This window comes from Hippocampus comes, unplaced genomic scaffold (assembly GCF_001891065.2).
Source record: "Hippocampus comes isolate QL1 unplaced genomic scaffold, H_comes_QL1_v1.1 scaffold322, whole genome shotgun sequence".
In the NCBI taxonomy this organism is placed as follows: Eukaryota; Metazoa; Chordata; class Actinopteri; order Syngnathiformes; family Syngnathidae; genus Hippocampus; species Hippocampus comes.
Genome location: NW_017805137.1, coordinates 14740 through 36250, shown reverse-complemented (window position 1 = coordinate 36250; position 21511 = coordinate 14740). Strand labels below are relative to the sequence as shown.

General features: G+C 43.7%; 1 protein-coding gene across 1 annotated transcript; it reads left to right on the top strand.

The window, feature by feature from the left end:
* Positions 1-41: 41 nt before the first annotated feature.
* mkxa (mohawk homeobox a) lies at positions 42-19863 on the top strand. The gene is made up of 7 exons (XM_019866892.1): positions 42-239; positions 1000-1252; positions 3188-3347; positions 3796-3949; positions 6471-6830; positions 18977-19010; positions 19240-19863. The coding sequence occupies exons 1-7, from the start codon at positions 50-52 to the stop codon at positions 19439-19441; spliced, it is 1353 nt and encodes a 450-aa protein (XP_019722451.1). The 5' UTR covers positions 42-49; the 3' UTR covers positions 19442-19863.
* Positions 19864-21511: the final 1648 nt, after the last annotated feature.

Here is a 21511-nt window from a genome sequence, read left to right as displayed (position 1 = left end):
CTAAGCCATCCACAGTATGTTCGCAGGCTCGGCTTGTGTGCGAGGAAACATGAGCAGAGTGACATATTCAGAGTCCCGGGCTGAGCGGCGCAGGTCGCCGGATAAAGCTGCGGAGGAGACGGAGCTCCGTGATTTTGGGCGCAACATCTCCGGAGGGGAACATGTGAGTGGGGAATGGGCCGGAGGAGACAGGATTACTGCTCTACACCGCGGACCGACTCCGGAGGAGCCCGGGACAGGTAACGGAAGCGCGCAAGATTGGCTTAGCCGTTAGTTATGCATGCATCGGTTCTTTTATCGCCTAGAATTGGCGATGCAGCGGAGGCGAATTTGCAAGGGGCACTTCAGTGGGGATTCAGAGTTAATTATTGACGTCAATCATACGTGTCGTACTTAAGAACGGAACTGTCCTGCATAGGCGTAATTAGTACACGGTATCAGTCCACGTGACCGCAGCGCACATTTATTCCTGCGTGGGACACGTGCAATAATGATAATTGACAAATGCAAATGCAAATGCAATAGCCGACTCGACAGCCCGCAGCGTTGTCTGTGATGCCTTCAAAGTGTGCATGCCAATTAATCCACGTTGCATGAACGGACATTAAATCAGAATTTGCCGCGTGCACTTGTTTTGACTTGATGTTTTATCAATCGTCTGCACGTTGCTTTTTTAAAAAGATGAACGAAAATCATGTTGGATATTTTTAATGCTAAAAAGAAAAGTTGTTGAAACGCTGGTTTGATGCAAAAAAACAAAAACATTTGGAATGATAAAGTCTGATTTCCCGACGTGAACCTGGCAGGGGCATGCAATTCATTTTAAACTTTGCAGTTTTATCAAAAAAAAAAAAATGGAATGTTTACACGAGAAACAAACTTTAAATTGTATGGAAACACAACCCAGCAAACGAAGTGCGAAGGCATACGGAGCATTTATATTCCTACTAAGTACGACTTGAAGTCCACCATTGCTAAACGCGCGCATGTCCTTCACAGGGGAGACACTTGCGCCCTGTGACGCACCCGCGGGGATCTTTTCATTTTTGCGCAACTCGGGGACGATCTGGCCAAAGATGAACGCCATCGTGTTTAACAAGCTGAGCGGCCAGGTTCTGTTTGAGGACAAGGCCAACGAGGTGGAGAGGAGCAGCAGAAATTACTTAGAAGTCATGGATGGACAACACCCGGACCTTCTCTCCAGCAACCAGGCCATCATGGACAACCAGGCCATCCGACACAGACGGAACGGGTAAGTCAAGCTCCAAGGTCGATCGGGAGCGGATGAAAACCACTTGCACCCTGAGTTCACTTCGACCACATTTCGAGCGCAGAGCGATTGCAGACGAATTCGGTGTTTGACTTGTGCGCCCCCCGCAAACAAACAAAAAAAGAAACAGTGACATGATGGGGAAATGAAGCTCAGGTGAGACGTACTCATTCCATGGCCTGAACCATGAATATATTCGCTTTACTTTTGGAATCAAGTCGTGGTCTCGTGCTTCTGCGTGTGGCTGTGCGCAATTAGGCGCAATTAAGCCAGCGCATCCACATGGTCGAGTTGTAAAGCAGGCTTGATTCAAATCGGACGACCGTCATACAGTATTTCCAAAATGTAGCATAACTTATTAAGGAGTAGCTGAATGTTTTTTGCCGGTGTTGTTCATCTCGTTAATGCCGGGGTAATAACTAGGTCAGCCTTATTCGGTAGCCGTCTCCTACATTTCTCCATCTGCTTCCAATAAATACATTTGCCCTTCAACTTTCTGTGTGGTCTAGTCCATCACACAACGACCATGTGTTGGTTTTCCAAGTATTTTATTTATTTTCTTGTGACAGGGAACAGGTGTAAGAAAAGATGGTTTATTGAATTTTGGGGGTTGTTGTTTTTCTTAATTGAGCACATAAGAGTGAGGTGGGGGGCAGTGACCTTAAATGGAAACCTTCAGTCACAGAGTGATATGAGTTTGGGTGCTTGTCAGGTGTCTGTTTAAGTGGAACTTTCATTCGAGATGTAAAAAAATGTGAGTATGTGTGTGTGTCGGTGTGCGAGCAGGGCCGTTGTTTAAAACCAATGTTGAGAACAGGGAGTGAAATGTACTTTTAAGATGTTCATTCCAATCTAGATTACAAGGAAAATATTTGGAGAACACCAACCTCGGGATGAGGTTAGACTAAAATGTGACGTGCAGTGCGTGGAAGCTTTTAAGGGAGATAAAAAGGAAGGGCTCCGAGTCCTGCACCATACTGACATCTGCAGGTTTCTGAAATCCAAAAGTTCTCCTTTGTGCAGGTGAGAGTGAGGCTCTCATAACGCTGCTTGAGCATATCAGAAAAAAAAAAGAGACCCTCTTTTTGGAATGGAAAATAATGTTAGCGTTTTATGGGCTTTTTGCGGGTGCGATGACCACAATATTTGTCTTTACCGCTGATCGTGACAATGTTGCCATTCTATCGTATGCTTACTTTTTATGTCAGGATTGACAATACCTGCACCACCTGGAAGCTGGGAAACGTGACCTGCCTCATAAATGAACATCTAATTCCACTCTGTGATCTTTGGTCCACTTTTTACATCCACCTGAAGTGTTCACCTCGCATGTGTCATTTCAGGCTGAGATTGAAATTCCACAACATGGAAAACGAATATGTCTTCAAGAGTTATCTGATGTCCTATGCACCCTCCAGATGATCGCTTTCATGACTAAAATGACAGAGAATCTCGCTTTCACATGCTCTCACCAGACAGTGCATGTTGGTGACACAATATAATGAGATACGACGTCACAATTCTGATCTGTTCTACATTGATTTCACAATAGGTTTATTATTCTGGTTGTAGTCTGCTGCGGTGTGCGCCACTTGACACCGAGAACATTCAGTTTTTGCCTCGAAGCTCCAATTAAACAAAAATAAACACTTTTCCGTGTGATGGAGTGCGGTTCCACGCTACTGTAAACTACAACCACAAAAATAAATGTGTTGTTTAAATGAATACCTCTCTGACAAACAGTGTCACTCAAAACGGAGCGTTCTTTTCTTTGTCAGAGGCACAATTTCTGCTCCAACTCTCGTTGCGGAACTGGAATAATCATCAGCTTGATGTGGCTCGTGATAAGATGGCATTTGTGCACAACCTATTGGACGATCACTGGCTGACCTTTTTGCTTCGCCTGCCCCCTTTCAGGGGTCGTCCCGGTGGCAGCAAAGTGCGACACAAGCGTCAGGCCCTGCAAGATATGGCGCGGCCGCTCAAGCAATGGCTGTACAAGCACCGGGACAACCCTTACCCCACTAAGACGGAGAAGATTCTGCTGGCTTTGGGTTCACAGATGACCCTGGTGCAGGTGGGTCTGTGACTTTGTCACTGAGGACAGTGTTGCACTCATAAGCCACTTGAAGTCAATTGAGCATAAACAGTGTGACATCTAACGGTCCTTCTTCCTCAAGGGGCTCAAGTGTCTTTTTTTTTTTTTTTTTCGCTGCTTGAGGTCAGCGTTGGAACTATGTGTTGTTGAAACGATGCCAAGCGAATCCAGAATAAAGATAGAGGACATCCATCTCCGTCAACATTTGTCAATAATAGATGATTTTTATTGGCTGTCCAGCATGTGGAGGGTGTTAGGTGCAGAAAATCTGAGATGAAACTGTCTGGAATTCCTTTTAGTAACTGGACTGTTTTGGTCTGTCGAGTCTGAGCAGACGTTTTGATTGTCCCACCGTGGATGGGGATATGTTGAAGAGTCAAAACAGTAACGTTGTTTTTCCGGACTCTCCTTTTCCTTTCTTTGTCAGGTTTCCAATTGGTTCGCCAATGCCAGGAGGCGGCTGAAGAACACGGTGAGGCAGCCCGACCTGAGCTGGGCCCTTCGGATCAAGCTTTATAACAAGTATGTTCAAGGCAATGCTGAGAGACTGAGCGTCAGCAGCGATGACAGCTGCTCCGATGGTACGTTTCAAATATGATATATCATCCTGCACGGTAGACTTTTTGATGGTCTTTTGACATCTTTTTATTGTCTGTATTCAAATTACAATTGAGTATTTTTTTTTTTAAAGTTTAGTAAGGTCTTGGAAGTTAAACAAGCATTTGCGGGAGACTGTTCAACAGTTAGTTTAGTTTGGATCTTGAATTGAATTTTATCAGGACAGTGGTAGGTCTACATTTGCCGAGCTTTCAGCACGTCCACCTTTTCATCAAAGGTTCTTTCTGGGGTTTTAATCTCAATTTGAACCTTCCTACTTGTGTTTTTTTTTTTCTTCTGTCACTTTATTTTCCTCATTCCACATTCCAAAATGTTAAAAAAAAGACTCAAAATGTTCCATAGGTGTGAAAGTGAGTGTGGATGTTATGTGTTATCTATTGACTGATGAGCAGTGCAGGGTGAAAAGTAGTTCAAAATGGCCGGACGGATTGCTGAGTTACATTAGTCCTTTGCATTAGCGCTCACGCAGACTTCATTCTTGTTCAAATTTTGCATCACATTGTATTTCCCTGAAAATACAGGCCTACAAATGACTGCTGATTGATAACCAAAGTATTCCATTCCAGAGCTGAGCAGAGTTCAATTCTCCCAAGTCTACACCCCCTACATGGCTTGGGTTTCCAGTCCCAAATTGATCTAGTCTGTTCATATAAAGCCAGTGTGAACCCCACGTGAACCCGCCGCTCTTCTTATATCATAACATTTCTTAGCCCTCGTCGTAAGCCTTTCAGGACATGGGAGAGGCAAGCACAAGGCCGAACGTTGTTCCGAGTACAGTATACGCCGTATAATGTATTCTACGGCAAGTGTGTGACCTAGCCGAGAGTCACGGAGGCTGGCCGGCTGCAACGCTGTTATTAAGACACCCCGCTGAGCCAACGTCTGTCGCCCAGTCTGCAATTGGGAATGACTGACTTTCTTTCAGCTATGTACTTACTGCAAACACTTACTGCTTCTCGAGGCAAGAATTGCTTCTTGCTGGCCACCGACAGGACAGAAAACATTGCGCGGGGAATAAATACATAAACAGAAACCATACAGCATATACTCGCACGGTGAGGGATTGAAACAGAGAGGAAGAGCGCTGCGGTGTGAGTAATCTTTAATTAGGTCCTTTGAGAGGCAGAGGCCAAGCGTGCGGCTGCAAAGGAATGCGCGCATGTTGTTTGCATTGTGTCCGCCACATGCCATTGTACCACCAGTGGCTCGCTATATCTCCCGGACTCTTCCCCCTGTCACATTATGGTTATGAAGTTTTCCGCAGCCTTATCCCACATTTGACCCATACACCGAAAGGCCCACCATTATTTTTAAAGTCTATGCTTTTGCTCCAGGGGCTATTTATGTGGAGACCCGTCCCCGCTGACCCGTTGACCGCTCTTATTTGTCAACTCCTCCGGCTTGTTTCGTAGCCACTATTGCGCACCCAAAGAAAATTTTTGAGATGTTTGAAGGTTTATTTAGAGAGGTGCCAGACTTGGATGCCGGCCATGTGATCATAACGGCAGATCAACATTGTTTGGACGGCCTTTAGAATAGAAGTGGACTTTGAGAATCTCTGCTCAGGCTGCGCAGTGAGCGGACAGCGAGTACCTTCATGGGCTGTAATCATAACTTGGCCTAGACGCCATCTAACCTGCCCAATCAACAAAAGGATCCAGAGTGGAGCTCTTGATTTCCCTCCTGATATCTGATTTTCCAGAACTTTTTTTTCTTTTTTTTATCTACTTCCCCTGCTTCTTTCATCAGGGTTCTCATTTAATTTGATTACCTTAGCAGTGCGCAGTGCCATGGATCGTACTGCAAGCTTTCTGCAGACGGAAATAGAGGGGCAATGTGTTTTAAATGGAGAGGAAACAATCTCCAATCCATTATGGATTGTTCTCACATTTCTCCGCTGCTTTATTCTCTTGAGTGGAATGCCAACGGAAATGAAACATAAGTTCATTTTTATTGAGCTGCGCTTTTCAGCGCTGCACAAGTGTGCGTGTACAGACTGCCCTTAACCAAAAAATGACGTGCAATTACATTTTAAAATAAAATACAGTATTAGTCACCCTCGTGGCATCGAAAAGTGTCATTAAAAATCATAAAGAACAACATATACAGTATTATGGCAATAATTACTAGTGACTTCATTGAGCCGAGACAAACATATTGCACTCTTTTGACTGACATCACAGTGGTATCCATCCAACTACGTGTCTGCAATTGTGACTCAAATTCTACATTTGACTTGTTTGAGTTTGCCACTTCAGTTTCTACATTTGTGTTTGTTCACATAGCTTCCTTATTGTGATGATGAGCCATCACAAATGGATCTACCGACTGTTTGTGTGCCTTATATTACAAATAAAATGTATTATTATTATTATATTTCCAGAATACATTCATAAATAGTGGACGTACCGTATAAAGCACGAGTATATGACTTCACCATGTTTGGAAAATTCCTAATGTCTTTGCATGATTTCCATGTATCAGATGGCAACAATCCTCAGAGGACCCAGAACACTGCCGTGGAGTTCACCAAACCCATGTACCAGAGTGTCATTAAGAAGGAAGGCTCGACCATGATGGGCATGGCCATGGGGATGGGAGCGGGCCTCCCCTCGGCCACCGAAGCCGCCTCGCTGGCCGATGACTACGTGTCGCCGCCCAAATACAAGAGCAGCCTGTTGCACCGCTATCTCAACGACTCACTGCGTCATGTCATGGTGGCCAACGCTGTCATGGATGCTCGCAAGAGGAACCACTCCGGCTCCTTCAGCTCCAACGAGTACGACGACGAGTTGCTCTCGCCGACCTCCTCGGAGGCAGAGGCGAACTTTGTTTATCGCGCTGGTAAGGAGCCACGTTTCTTGCATTCCTTCTCCGTCTTTCATTCCGTGTCCCCTCCATCTGCACGCTTTTGTTTTACTTTTTGCAGCTGCAGTGTTATTCATAAGCCTGTTGATCACACTCACTTCCCATCCCCGTTGTTGTATTTGACACGGCGCTTGTGTTGAGGAATGTGATTTTCTTAATGCAGTTATGAGTCCCAGTTGCACACATGTTCGCACATCGAAGCACACACTCTCAGCAGACAAGGAATTCCCTCCAGCCAGCTCCTCTGAGCAGGCTCTTAGCAAGCCAGACACAACAAGGCTATATGGAACATGCTCTCCCCTAAGACTACCGTTTGGCCTGCTTTTCATCCTTTCCACAAGGTCCTGTGGAGAGAGTAGACGAACGCATTTCTTCTTTAAAGCTCACACGCGGCGTTATTTTTAAAAACGGTGTTATCAACTATCCGGTGATCCTTTTCTAAATCTCTCTTCAATAAAGCCACGCTAGACTGAACTGCCACAAAAAAATATAAAAATAGTTATAATAATGATAATTGACCCTGACATTCTGGCCTTTGGACACGTATAATTGACACTGACTGTAAAAATCAACATGCTCTTCTTTGGACAGATTCTGATGAAATTTGTATTCAAACATGACTCCTGACCACCCATGGCTACCACATAGCTTTAGCTCACCGACTGCTCCCTTTAAATTATGAACCGGTCTCGTAGGGGCAAAATGGAGGAAAATAATAATTAAATAGCACTGCATATTGGCTCCAAGAAAGGCCAGCCCACCAGTCATCTGACCTGTACGCCAGATGGCCAGTCCAGCCCTGGACATGATTTCCGCCAACCGAACTAAATATAAAAACGTATCGTATCCAAACAGACTTCTAATAATTCTTGATAATTACAATCCTCCCCTGTGATTGACTGGCAATAAATCCAGCGTGTCGTCTGCTTTTCCTCCAAAGTCATCTGGCGTAAATTGAGCGCACAGTTGCCCTGGACAGCGGTATAGAAAGTTGTTAAATGGATGTAATAGAGCTTGCTTGCACAAAAAGTCACAAATGATCAAGGAAAGGTCATTATATGTCAGGAATCCAAATCTTTAATCGTCCAGTAGTATTATGAGTGTCCCATAAAATGTTGTTCAATATTGTTCTACAGATTGGAAAACAATCTAGCGGCCAAGACAAAGCTTCATATTGCCCGGTTTGTTATTTTATTGGCGAGAAGAATGAAGTGAACAGTAATCCTCCCTATTCATAAGCCATCCACGTACTTAATTTTGAAAACGTATGAAAAAATAAATGTGAGAAGATAATGTTTAACAGTGTAACCGTAGATCACAAACACAGCTCAGAGAACATTGCAAATGAGCTATTCTGGCTTTTAAGACTTCCTCCCACATCCCAAAAACATGAATTGTTTTTGTAATCTGGGACTCCACCGGTGTGAATATGCATGGTTGTATATATCAGGATATCAGCTGAGATGTGCGATATGAAGCAGGATAGAGAATTGATGCATGGATCATGGAGGGTGAAGTAAGACATTATTTGAATGCAACACTTTGCATTTGTTAGCGATGCCAACTAGATACAGTCTACAAAAGTATTTTGAATTCAGCAATGTCATTTCGCAGACGTTTCACACTGTGGCTCATCCAAACTGTGAAGGCCACATCTGTGCTGGTTCTTCTTCTTCAAACATCGAGCCCTTTTTTTTAATTTAGTCTTTGTAACCAAGTCTTTTTTTTTTTTTTTTACATTGTGGTTAACATGGACACGTTCTGCAGCAGTGAATGGATCTTAGAAGCTTGTTTTGTTCAAAATTCCTCACATGGACAAATGTGGTTTTTATTATAGGAGCAAGGGGCTGTGTGTGTGTGTGTGTGTGAGAGAGAGAGAGAAAAATAGGAATGAAGACAAAGTGTGGCTTGAATTTAAATGGTGGAAGGAATGTGATTTTCTTAATGCAGTTATGAGTCCCAGTTGCACACATGTTCGCACATCGAAGCACACACTCTCAGCAGACAAGGAATTCCCTCCAGCCAGCTCCTCTGAGCAGGCTCTTAGCAAGCCAGACACAACAAGGCTATATGGAACATGCTCTCCCCTAAGACTACCGTTTGGCCTGCTTTTCATCCTTTCCACAAGGTCCTGTGGAGAGAGTAGACGAACGCATTTCTTCTTTAAAGCTCACACGCGGCGTTATTTTTAAAAACGGTGTTATCAACTATCCGGTGATCCTTTTCTAAATCTCTCTTCAATAAAGCCACGCTAGACTGAACTGCCACAAAAAAATATAAAAATAGTTATAATAATGATAATTGACCCTGACATTCTGGCCTTTGGACACGTATAATTGACACTGACTGTAAAAATCAACATGCTCTTCTTTGGACAGATTCTGATGAAATTTGTATTCAAACATGACTCCTGACCACCCATGGCTACCACATAGCTTTAGCTCACCGACTGCTCCCTTTAAATTATGAACCGGTCTCGTAGGGGCAAAATGGAGGAAAATAATAATTAAATAGCACTGCATATTGGCTCCAAGAAAGGCCAGCCCACCAGTCATCTGACCTGTACGCCAGATGGCCAGTCCAGCCCTGGACATGATTTCCGCCAACCGAACTAAATATAAAAACGTATCGTATCCAAACAGACTTCTAATAATTCTTGATAATTACAATCCTCCCCTGTGATTGACTGGCAATAAATCCAGCGTGTCGTCTGCTTTTCCTCCAAAGTCATCTGGCGTAAATTGAGCGCACAGTTGCCCTGGACAGCGGTATAGAAAGTTGTTAAATGGATGTAATAGAGCTTGCTTGCACAAAAAGTCACAAATGATCAAGGAAAGGTCATTATATGTCAGGAATCCAAATCTTTAATCGTCCAGTAGTATTATGAGTGTCCCATAAAATGTTGTTCAATATTGTTCTACAGATTGGAAAACAATCTAGCGGCCAAGACAAAGCTTCATATTGCCCGGTTTGTTATTTTATTGGCGAGAAGAATGAAGTGAACAGTAATCCTCCCTATTCATAAGCCATCCACGTACTTAATTTTGAAAACGTATGAAAAAATAAATGTGAGAAGATAATGTTTAACAGTGTAACCGTAGATCACAAACACAGCTCAGAGAACATTGCAAATGAGCTATTCTGGCTTTTAAGACTTCCTCCCACATCCCAAAAACATGAATTGTTTTTGTAATCTGGGACTCCACCGGTGTGAATATGCATGGTTGTATATATCAGGATATCAGCTGAGATGTGCGATATGAAGCAGGATAGAGAATTGATGCATGGATCATGGAGGGTGAAGTAAGACATTATTTGAATGCAACACTTTGCATTTGTTAGCGATGCCAACTAGATACAGTCTACAAAAGTATTTTGAATTCAGCAATGTCATTTCGCAGACGTTTCACACTGTGGCTCATCCAAACTGTGAAGGCCACATCTGTGCTGGTTCTTCTTCTTCAAACATCGAGCCCTTTTTTTTAATTACGTCTTTGTAACCAAGTTTTTTTTTTTTTTTTTTTACATTGTGGTTAACATGGACACGTTCTGCAGCAGTGAATGGATCTTAGAAGCTTGTTTTGTTCAAAATTCCTCACATGGACAAATGTGGTTTTTATTATAGGAGCAAGGGGCTGTGTGTGTGTGTGTGTGTGAAAGATAGGGAGAAAAATAGGAATGAAGACAAAGTGTGGCTTGAATTTAAATGGTGGAATCCAATTCAAGGACAACTGTATCGAACTGTCTGAATGTTTTTAATAGTGAGTAGCTTCTTCATATTAATGTTTAATGTGATATGTTGGCCTTGGTACAAATAATCAAAAAAGCTTTTACTTTACACATGGAAAGTTGTCTGAGGACAAGTGACTCCTCTGATCCGAGCACGCGCTTCAGAAAATCTGATTTTGCTTATTTCCAAATATTAGAGTCTCTCGCATGCCTGCCTTCATATCAAGTGTGACATGTCAATTTGTGAACGGAGCTCTGAGAATGTGTCTGTTCAAATTTTGATCAGACCTCAAATTTGAAGTAACCACCAGTCTATGGGAAACCCCTATCACTTATAAAAGGTAAGCAGAGCTGCACACCAGGGTGAGCAGTGGCTCATACATACTGCAGAATAGGCTGAAGACTGTTAAAACAAGGTTTTAAAAAAAGTGCAGTTTATCTTGATCCTTGGAAGATTTTGACCAAAGCTTGTCACACACTCGAGCATTTTTTGACATATGAGAGCAGATTTTTTTTGGGGGGTGGCCTATTATGTCTCCTTTGAATGAATGTGTTGGCAGTTAATCTCAATGAAACAGGAAGTTTAGATTTTCTGAATTTTCTTGTCTGACTTGAATTTCATTTTCCCAAGTTAAATAAACACACGGCATTTTGCATGGCAATGCGTCGTCCATTTTCAGTCGGGCAGGGACACAAAAGTAGAGGACAAAAACACATTGCGTTTCTTTAGGCACATTCTTTTGAGGAATTCCTGCTGACATATTAGTTGTGATTGGTTGAGGCAGAAGTGGAACCCCTGGCAACCATCACGCCATTGGCTAAAAAACAAGCTAGTGAGCAGGGTGCAAGCTTGCCAGCAGCAACTCCGCGTATAGACCCATATATATATATATATATATATATATATCATACATTAATGATGTCGTGAACCCACGGTGTTATCTCTGACTACAGAGGGCAGTCAGACGTGGCAGGAGATGGAGGGTGTAGATTTACTTCGATGGAAAACTAAACTTCTGCCAGCTTAAAATGACTTGCGCGTGCGCGCACACACACACAACACACACACCTACCATTCACAAGCTTGACACACAATGTCCAGTACAAACACACACACCTAGAGTCCAAAGCCTTTGGGGAATTTCATTGAAGGCAAGGAACAGTAGAATTCCATCGCACATGCCAGGCATTGATGCCAAATGACCCTTTAATGGGATATTAAATGGCAGGAATCTGGCTGAATGTTTTTCTTCTTGCTCGGTACTAGATTTCGCCCCGTCCGGTGTCGTATAGATCATTATTCGCCAAATAAGTCCTAACGTTCTTGCCAGAAGCGACTGAGTGATCTCGGTCAGACACATTACACAATGTTGACAGAGGCATATTTGGCTAGAATTTCGACTTTATGGACTCAGGTTGATGAATACAGTAGCCAGATGGTGAATGTGGTGCAAGTGATTCCATTGATGTGGAAAAGACGCGAATTCCTGAGGCAAGTGGCCACCGGCAGGTTTCACGTATTATTGTCAGCGGCCATGCTGGTTTTAACTTGAACTTCTGGTTTAAGATGTCAATGGCTGGGATGGATGAATAATGGAATTGGTTGTCTGTCAACATTTTATATATAAAAATGTGTCTGTGTGTTTATATGTGTGTTTATATGTATATGTGTATGTCTTTCCCATGCCATGAACACACTCTTGCGTGCCCTCTTGTCAGACCACATTGTAGTCTGCAGTGACGTAAAAAAACAAAAACAAAACAAAACAAACCAAAAAACGAATGTGTTCTTCAGGGACTGGCGGATCCAACAGTGGGAAACGACTGAAAATTGGCAGAGTTGTGGTCTGACCCTCTTTCTAACGTCACTCCTGCGGCGATGTGGACGGACCAATGCAGACATTGTTTAAACGAATCTCATCCTGAGGCCTCTCAACCTGATCGTTTTTAAATCGTCAACTCGACACGCCCAAAATCAGATCATGGCATTCAGAGAACACAGTTGCCCGCTGCCCTCGTCTGTGAAGGAAACGGTTTCCATTCCGTCGTCAGCAGTGTCGACAACAATACGCTGAGATTAAGCAGAGAGGAAGCTTTTATGAGGACGTAGTATTGCTTGTCAAACGTGACTATTGTAGTGTAACAAATTCAAATTCAATGGATGCCATACGCAGTGTACAACAAGTTGAATGGACCAATTGTCACAAGAGGCATCACGCGCCTTCATGCAGATTCTCTCCTATTCAGGAAGCTCCCACCGTTTTACCATTTCGAAGAGGGATGAGGAATGTCAAATATAGTCAAAATTGATCCAGCTCAATGGGGACTCCGAAATTAATACAGCATAACATTCAAACATCAATAAGAGTTATATTTTTTGATTGAAGAGCTTTGCCATCCTGCCTTATTGTATTAACCGTGACAGAAATATATCCTTCATTTTGTTAGTTTAGGACAGCTGTGTCTTACAGTACTCTCATAAAATTGTTTCGCACTGTACCGTGAATTTCTTAACTTTTGGCATGACCATTATTGTGTGACATCATATGTTTGCATCTCATTGAGGTCAGAATCAATCCATTTTCTCAGATTCTATTCCTCTTCTCCAAGTTTGAGGATGGAAATTTCCGACTTTCCAATTTTGTGGGAGACAATTTAGTTTGAAATAAGTGTCTTTGGACAAAGCACGAGTTCACATGACTGGAATGACCTATTCCCTTAAATAATAGCATCAGCTCAAACAGTTCTGGCAGTTGTACGTTCCATTCCGATTGTCTCATAAACGTAACATTTGTATGTCGACCCGTCTACGAACAGCAGGCTGTGTAGCCCTATAAACAACCATTCGTGCAAATCAAGGTCTCCACTCGAACAGGCACCTCCTTCAAATAAACACTAAGTGCTCCCTGCGGTGCGGCACATAAACACTCCTGGCCGCTATTTGAGCAAAGACAGTCCTGCTCAAAGCGACTCATTTGTACCTGCTTTGGTGTCAAGCCCGCGGTAAGAGTTTCATCGTTTCATCACCAGTGGACCAAGCAATCCCTCCTGCGGTGAAGGTCGTTGCGGCGCGACTCCCGTTGTTGACGTTTGAATCTTCCGTCTAGATCATTTTTGTCTGACTCGTGTTGTCAGGCGACGTGACATAAAGCCCCGATCTTCCTCATCATGGAAATGACGGTCTGTTGTTTGTCCGCCGCGTTCCTGCAGCAGTTTGCCTCGCCACACACACAAAAAGAGGAGACACAGGCTTTGACAATATATTTACTTCTCTTGTCTTCTCCTTCTGGCTGATTTACTGGAGCCCTGATTACGCTCTGTTTACCGGCACACGTAAACACAGTGACAACTTGGCAGCCTTTAGACAGCGGAAACAAGTTTGTTTCTTCATCTTGCTCAGACGAGTTCCTCACTTCTGTTGACAGCCGGCAGTGTGACATCTGCCAGACGCTCACGGCAACAAAGCCGTGAAGTGCGTGACGGAGTCATTTCCGAGCACTGTCTCGGTACCGGTCAGACGGCGTAGGCCTGCCGACTTGTCACTTGATTTGCACCTTGTTTCGAGTCTTTGGCTCGATGAGCGCAAGTGACTGATTCACATGGGCAGCATAAGTGCGCGTTGGACAGAAATGGCCGCAAGGACAAATAATAAAGCGGAGTTGGCGGAGTGCAGGCGACAGACCGCTCTTGACATTGTTAAACATACAGATCATTAAGGAAAACGTGAAACCGAACAAGCCCAAAGGCATCAGCGGGTCCCTCGGTGTCGCGCCTCCTAATCAAGGCCGTGGCTTGGTTTCAAATCAGAAACCACATCAGGAGATGTCGTTAGATCTCGCGCGGCGGCCCGTCCCCTTCCTCTTTGATTTGAAGTTCAAACCTGCGTCCAAGCATTTCACATCTGCCCATCCAGCAATTTGAACGGGACGTCGGTAAAAGTTGCGTCATGGCAAAGGCGGTAAAAGTGGTTAATATGTTTTCCATCCAACGGCCTATGATGACAGTAACCCCTGACTCATATTTCGGCTGCCTGAGACATCCAAGGGACTTTATAATTACACAGTGATCTGTTCAAGTCTTGACCTACAGTTGCAGGTTAGCGTCGAGCAGAATGCCGATGAGCTGTTTCAGTGGAAATCTGTTCACCTCATTTCCTCCCTTCTCGACGTCCAGCCTGGAATTTGGTGCGTTTTCACGACAAGAAAAATCTTGGTTTTTGTTAACTTGTCGGAAAGATTTCATTTTTTCTTTACATCTATCAATACACCATTGCCGAACACCTTGTCGTAGTTAGCCACTCCTCTCGAATGTATTTATGTATAATATAATATATTATAATAATAATTATCAAATCAAATCAGTCGAGGCTTGAAGAAGGCCAACCGTAATTATAACAAAGCTAACAGCAACACCTATTAAGGTGTCTTCGGACACTTACGCTTTACTTTTTAGGCAGCATGTAAAATTTAGAGACTTGACACTGAGGCAGGATGAGCTCCCGACCCTGCCCGAGGCTCGCCACACATTGTCAATATAAAAGTGTGCGTTTGTTTGTGGTCGCTATGCGGACCTTCCCACGGTTTGCACGACAGCGCATCGGGCTTGTTTATTGTTGTATGTTGCTAACAACAGCACCACATGGGAATGATGATTTTGGGCCGCACTCATCCGAACAGGTGTAACCTCATCCTCTCTTTAATTTGTCAGCCCCGGTTTATTTTCCTCTCATTTTCGCGAGGTTTCGTGTTTTTTGTTTTTTGTTTTTTTTTTCCTTTTTTGCCCTCTTTACGCCCTCCCACCATCACCCCGCAGGGATGTTAAGTGAGCTCGTATTTTTGGACTTGCAGCCCCATGCCAGAAACCATCAGACTTCTTAGTTTTCCCCTTCGGTGTTGCGTGAAACCCCACTGACAATGGAGCCCAAAGGCAACAGCGACAACGTCTACTCCAGTCTTCAGCAGCAAAGCAGGGAAGCAAGAAAAAAAAAAAAAACAGGAAAGAGAATGAAAAAGATAACAGTTGTTAGTCATTCAGTGGAGATTTGTATTCTCTTTGGCATAGCTTTTGTTTTATAAGATGTGACTTTTAGATGTTTTAGGCACTTAGCTTTGGAAACAGTTTTTTTTTAGGGGGAGAACAGTGGTATCGGATCCAATGGTTGTGGGATACCAAAAGTGAAGACAGGTGGCCCGCTGTACCACAGGAATAAGCAGGCTACAGGTCACTTCTTAGGACTTCTGCCAAGCACTGTGCAACAAAAATAACTGTGTGGATCACTGTCACGTTTGCATTTGGCTGGTTGATTGTTAAGTTAGCAGCGTTACCCAAAGCTGATTTCCACAAAGCTATAAGGAAGTGCTCTTTACATTGATGCGCGTATCCAGAGGAGAATGCAAATATTTTAGATTTTCTCTTTTCAACATCCAGTGTTAGATTTTAGGCTTCTTTGGACTTTGGATTTTCGACTTCTATAGCACCATTCGGCGCACTTCGACAGACCAGGTGAAGCCAGTTCAGACCGTGGAGTCACACATAGGAAAAATAAAGACGTCGTTTAAGTTACGTCATCTCCCCTTGTGGGTGTACCTGCTGTAAGACACGATGAGAAGACTAATAATTTGGGGCACATGAGATCTTCTTCTGCATCGGGCTGATAAGGCTCCACGGGCCCGTGTACTCGATCTTGCTGGCAAAATTAAATAGACCGACCAACAAATACTGCTCTGTTTTGCCGACTGCTAATACTGGTAGTTTGGCCGTTGGAGATAGTCCATGGGATGAGCAAACTTGCCCTATCTGTTCTCTCGCTTGGTTTTGTCTGTACAAAAAAGCGGCTCGACCAAAAGTGGCTATTCCGAATCATAAAACCGTCTGGGTCTGTCATGCTGGATGTTCTTAGTGGATCGCTGCCTCACACATACTTAAAACACTTTCAAAGGTGGATGGAAAGACACACACCCGGGCGACCGTCTGCCCACACTTTGGCCCCACATGTTGCCCGGCTTTCATGTCGCTGAAGTCGAGCAACTCGCTGCCAACGAGTATCCAAACACTGAGCTAATATATCATGGGGGAATATAAACATCATCTGAACATCGGCCCTATCATTACACCACTGTGATGATGGTGAATGTTGCCAATCCACAGTCAGGCAGAGAGAACAGATGGAAATGGAATGAACAGGATGCATTTACTCTCTTCAAGTATTGGCCGTGTAGTCACTCGTTTCAAGCTATACAACTCCAAAGAATGAGAGAGGGGGAAAAAAAAAAACAGAAGTTGAAGAAGAGCTTGTATGCGTTAAAAGTTTTCATAAAAATATTTTGGAATGGTAGAAGAAGTGCTGATTCTCGACAGAGCATAACGCCAAACATTGACAGGAAGTCTTGCATTTATTTTGGCTGGCAGCTACCGAAATGGGCCTTGTCCAGTACCTGGATCCAGGCTTGTTACAACACTTCCTTGCAGAGGTGAACAAGTAGAGCACAGACAAGTGAACAATGTCAATCAAAGAAAATGCCTCTGTGATCAAGCCAAATCAAGACTGACCACTGATAGGACATCGGGGGGGTAAGCCAGGGGATTTCATTGGAATGCTTTGAGGGACTTTGAGTTTGTGGTTTCTACACTTGTGCCGACGTTCCCCTCGTCTTCTGTCCGCCAGCGATTTGAGAATTATACTGTGAAGTGGTATTTCTCTCTACGGAATATGCAACGGAAAGGAAATGTTCTAATCAGGCACACATTCACCCTCCTTGTCAAAGCAACGCCTTCACTGTGTGTCAATGTGCAATAAGCAGAACACAGAGAAGCACTTGGAACACTTAATGCTGCAATGCAAGAACAGAACAAACTTTTTTGTTGTTGACCGCTTTCTGCTTCGCGCTGCATGATGTACGATGATTTTTTATTCCTGCTCCATCTTGACTCGATTGCCAAAATTTGTGTCTCACCCTTTGTTTAGTTCCATAAGCAACTTTGTTCTTCATGGAGATTGACTGAAATGTTGTTCGACTATTTGCATCCTTGAGGAAGGGTCACCGTACCTCAAACACTGAAGCAAGAAAATGTCCGAGGACTATTGTACCATATCATGAACAGAATTTTTCAACAGAATGAAAAAAAAAAAAAAAATACAGTGCAGACATCAAAAATTTTCTTTTTTCAGATGATCATTATCAACCATGATAAAATCAAGAAACCTCTCAGTTTCTTTGTTTTTATGAACTTGTACCATCGCCTCGTCAGAGCACCTTATACGAGAAGACAATTCGAAAGTTGAACCCAATGTGATGACTCTCGGTTGGGAGGTCAACTCCCATGGAAGGGATGGCTTCAACCTCGTGGTGAGCTCCTTCGACCACATTTCCGAGTTCACGATCTGAACTTACCACAGAAAACCTGCGGCCATCCTTTGTGGAGTTTGCACATTTCCCCATCCACATTTCCATTCCCCCAAAACATGCCTTGTGATTGGCTGCTCGAGAATCAACCCGAGTCAGCAGGGCTTGGGTCCAGCTCACCATGACCCAAATGACAAGCGATACAGAAAACAGGCATATGGACCATCGCTTATAAGCCTTTTCTCTCGTTTGAAACAACGGCGCCGAAAGTAAATGAGACTGGCAATTGCTAATGTATTTCAATGCTCAGAGAAAGAAAAACACAAGTACCGGTATTATTTATTTTTTTGGACTAAAAATATAGCTGGCTCTCTTTCAAATGTTTTTGTGTCTGTAAATCCTCCGTACCTAGTCAAGACTGAGCTACTTAAAGTCTCCCAGGGCTTTAGCTGTGTGTTTGGGTAGCTTAAAGAAAGCGACTGGCGAAGATATCCAGATGCTCGGCTCTCTCTTTCAATGCCTCCGCCAAGCCAAAAGTGTGTCATCATACTCACTGCAAGCAAAACACAGTTCGAGTCTCGAGCTCGTCACTCAACACGGAACACACACTGACATGCTTTTGGTGTTCCTCTCCTATTCAACAACATCTTGAAGTAAACAGGCCGGTTGCCCTGAAGAGAAAGTTGGTTAGATCGTCTAATGACGATGTTATTGCCTGCTAATGATTTACATATGAGATAATGATTGCTTCCATTTTAGGAGGGAAAAAAAAAAAAAAGAGAGAGTGCTCACTGACTCATGTTGCAACGTCTTTCACGCTCAGTCATTTGCTAAATGATTTCCTCACAATTACATTGGCGGGGGCCGAATTGTTTTTGAACTAAATATTACAGAATGGAGTCCATGAGTCACGAGTCTCGATCCTATTAGCCACTTTCTTTCCTGCTGGCTTTTTCGGAAATATTCTTATCCAGAAAGCACAAACTGATACCTAGAAACCCACCGCACAATAAATCACTTGAATTTAAGTCATTTTATTTCCTCTTTCAGAAACCGCAGAGCACGGATCGAGTAAATATGACAAGTGAGTTCACCGTCCTTTGTCTTACCGATTCATTTTGCCGGGGGGTGGAAAGGGTGTAAAAAAGATGCTAAACGCTAATGTTGTCTTTTGGGTACGACACCCGCCCCCGCCCCGAATGATTTCAACTCGCACCGAGAAGGAAAACGGCATCACGAACGTTGACCACATCTTAATCTCTCTCCGCTCACTGTTTTTGTTTCCTTCATGGCCCACGTTTGCGTGTCATCAGCGGTGGCGTCAGAGCTGAACACCAGGAGAAGGTGAAGGGCAAAGATGAGACGTACTGGAAGGAGATCAATGCCGCCATGGCCTTGACCAACTTGGCGCAGGGGAAGGACAGTGCCCCCGGGACCACCAGCTGCATCATCCAAAAGTCTTCCCATATAGCAGAGATCAAGACTGTTAAAGTGCCACTTGTGCGCCGTTATTAGCTCCAAGGCGAGCCTCCTCATTCTATGCAAACGTTCCCGTTTTGGCAAAGCATTCATAAGAGGACTATTTGGAAGGACGACGAAATATTTTGTTGGTTTCAAAGTGTCTTCAGTGGGACTTGTTCCGTGCCGACATGCAAAAGTGTCGGCAAGTTGTACTGCAGTATTTCCTATAGCCAGACACTTTTGTTTTGTAAAATTAACTTATTTTTCGGAATGACTTTTCCCTCCTATTTTTGATGCTCAATGTGTATTTTGCCAAAGTGACTTTTGCTCTTGTAAATGCAAAGCACAGATGCGAGTCGTGCCTCTCTGGAATTTGTGAAGGATTATTTGACCGATGTTTGGAGTCACTGTCGTGATACAGGAAGTGGAAGTGTGTGCCTTGAAAGACCAAATGAGGTCATCAATCATGATATGCACGCACACTCGCACACAAACACGCATGCAGACAGACACACATATCGTGCGGTTAACACTCTGTTACAAAATAAGCCCGAGTCATTTCTTGAAGGTGTCCTGTGTATTTTGACTGATGTCCTCCGTTTGACTGTAAACTGAAGCATGTTTTGTCGGTGCCGGCAGCCCAACAACGACACTTAGGTACGCAGATACGCGGCGCTAACGTGAGCAGCGCGTCGATAAGGAACTAAGGGACGCGTCTCATCCTTGGATTGTGTTTTATTAGTGACGACGCTCCCTCTTATCGGAACATAACATGCATAAGCTGGACCCAAATCAAGCGAGGCTCACACGTGCGGTGACACAAATAATATGCACACGGTACAAACGGACGGAACCCCTGATCTGTAAAGGGATTTTTTTTTTTAATATATGAGAGGTAAAGTCAATTCTGACCGCACCAGCCACAGTTTATCTCTCCAGACCTGCCGCATGCAAGTATGAATACGAACCCAAACATTTTGTTCATTTACATGAAACCGCTCAGACTGATGACGGTGTTCATTTTTTTATCCATTTTTTGAAAACCACTTGTCCTTATTAGTGTCTCAGCTGAATTTGAGCAGGAGGGCGGGGTGATATGCACGCACACTCGCACACAAACACGCATGCAGACAGACACACATATCGTGCGGTTAACACTCTGTTACAAAATAAGCCCGAGTCATTTCTTGAAGGTGTCCTGTGTATTTTGACTGATGTCCTCCGTTTGACTGTAAACTGAAGCATGTTTTGTCGGTGCCGGCAGCCCAACAACGACACTTAGGTACGCAGATACGCGGCGCTAACGTGAGCAGCGCGTCGATAAGGAACTAAGGGACGCGTCTCATCCTTGGATTGTGTTTTATTAGTGACGACGCTCCCTCTTATCGGAACATAACATGCATAAGCTGGACCCAAATCAAGCGAGGCTCACACGTGCGGTGACACAAATAATATGCACACGGTACAAACGGACGGAACCCCTGATCTGTAAAGGGATTTTTTTTTTTCTGGGGTCATTATCAGAATGGCATTGGTTTTTCTCCTTTTCTTTTTGTTTTGTGCTCACGAATAAGATATGAGGGGTGAAAAAAAAGAAAACACGACAACTCCCACCAACCCTGCTTCATCCTCAGCTGTTCAACATTACATTCAAAATTGCTGTTTACAAGAAGCCGGAGGACAAGTTTAAACATTTGACTTTTTACCCCTTCTGTTTCTTTTTTGTTTGTCTTTACGTACGTGCATTGCAGTAGTATCTCATCTTAAATGTTTTTTGTTATTGCTAATCTGTACACGTGTGGTTGTGACAGTCTGTTTTTGATCAGGCTTCTGTACGTGATTTTACGTCAGCCTACTACATTAAGAAGGGCTTCTTTGGCATTTGACGAAAAGAGGCACTTTTCATAGAAAGTACCAACCTGCTCGCCAATCCAAGTTTGACAAAGTGGAGATGATCAATCTGACTTTCTTCTTTTTCTTCAGGGTACTGTGTATGGGTGTCATGATGGAGTATCTGAGCCGCGATGAAAACAAAGAGAATATATGATGAGTCAAGTCGAATCTGAGCGCAACAGCCACAGTTTATCTCTCCAGACCTGCCGCATGCAAGTATGAATACGAACC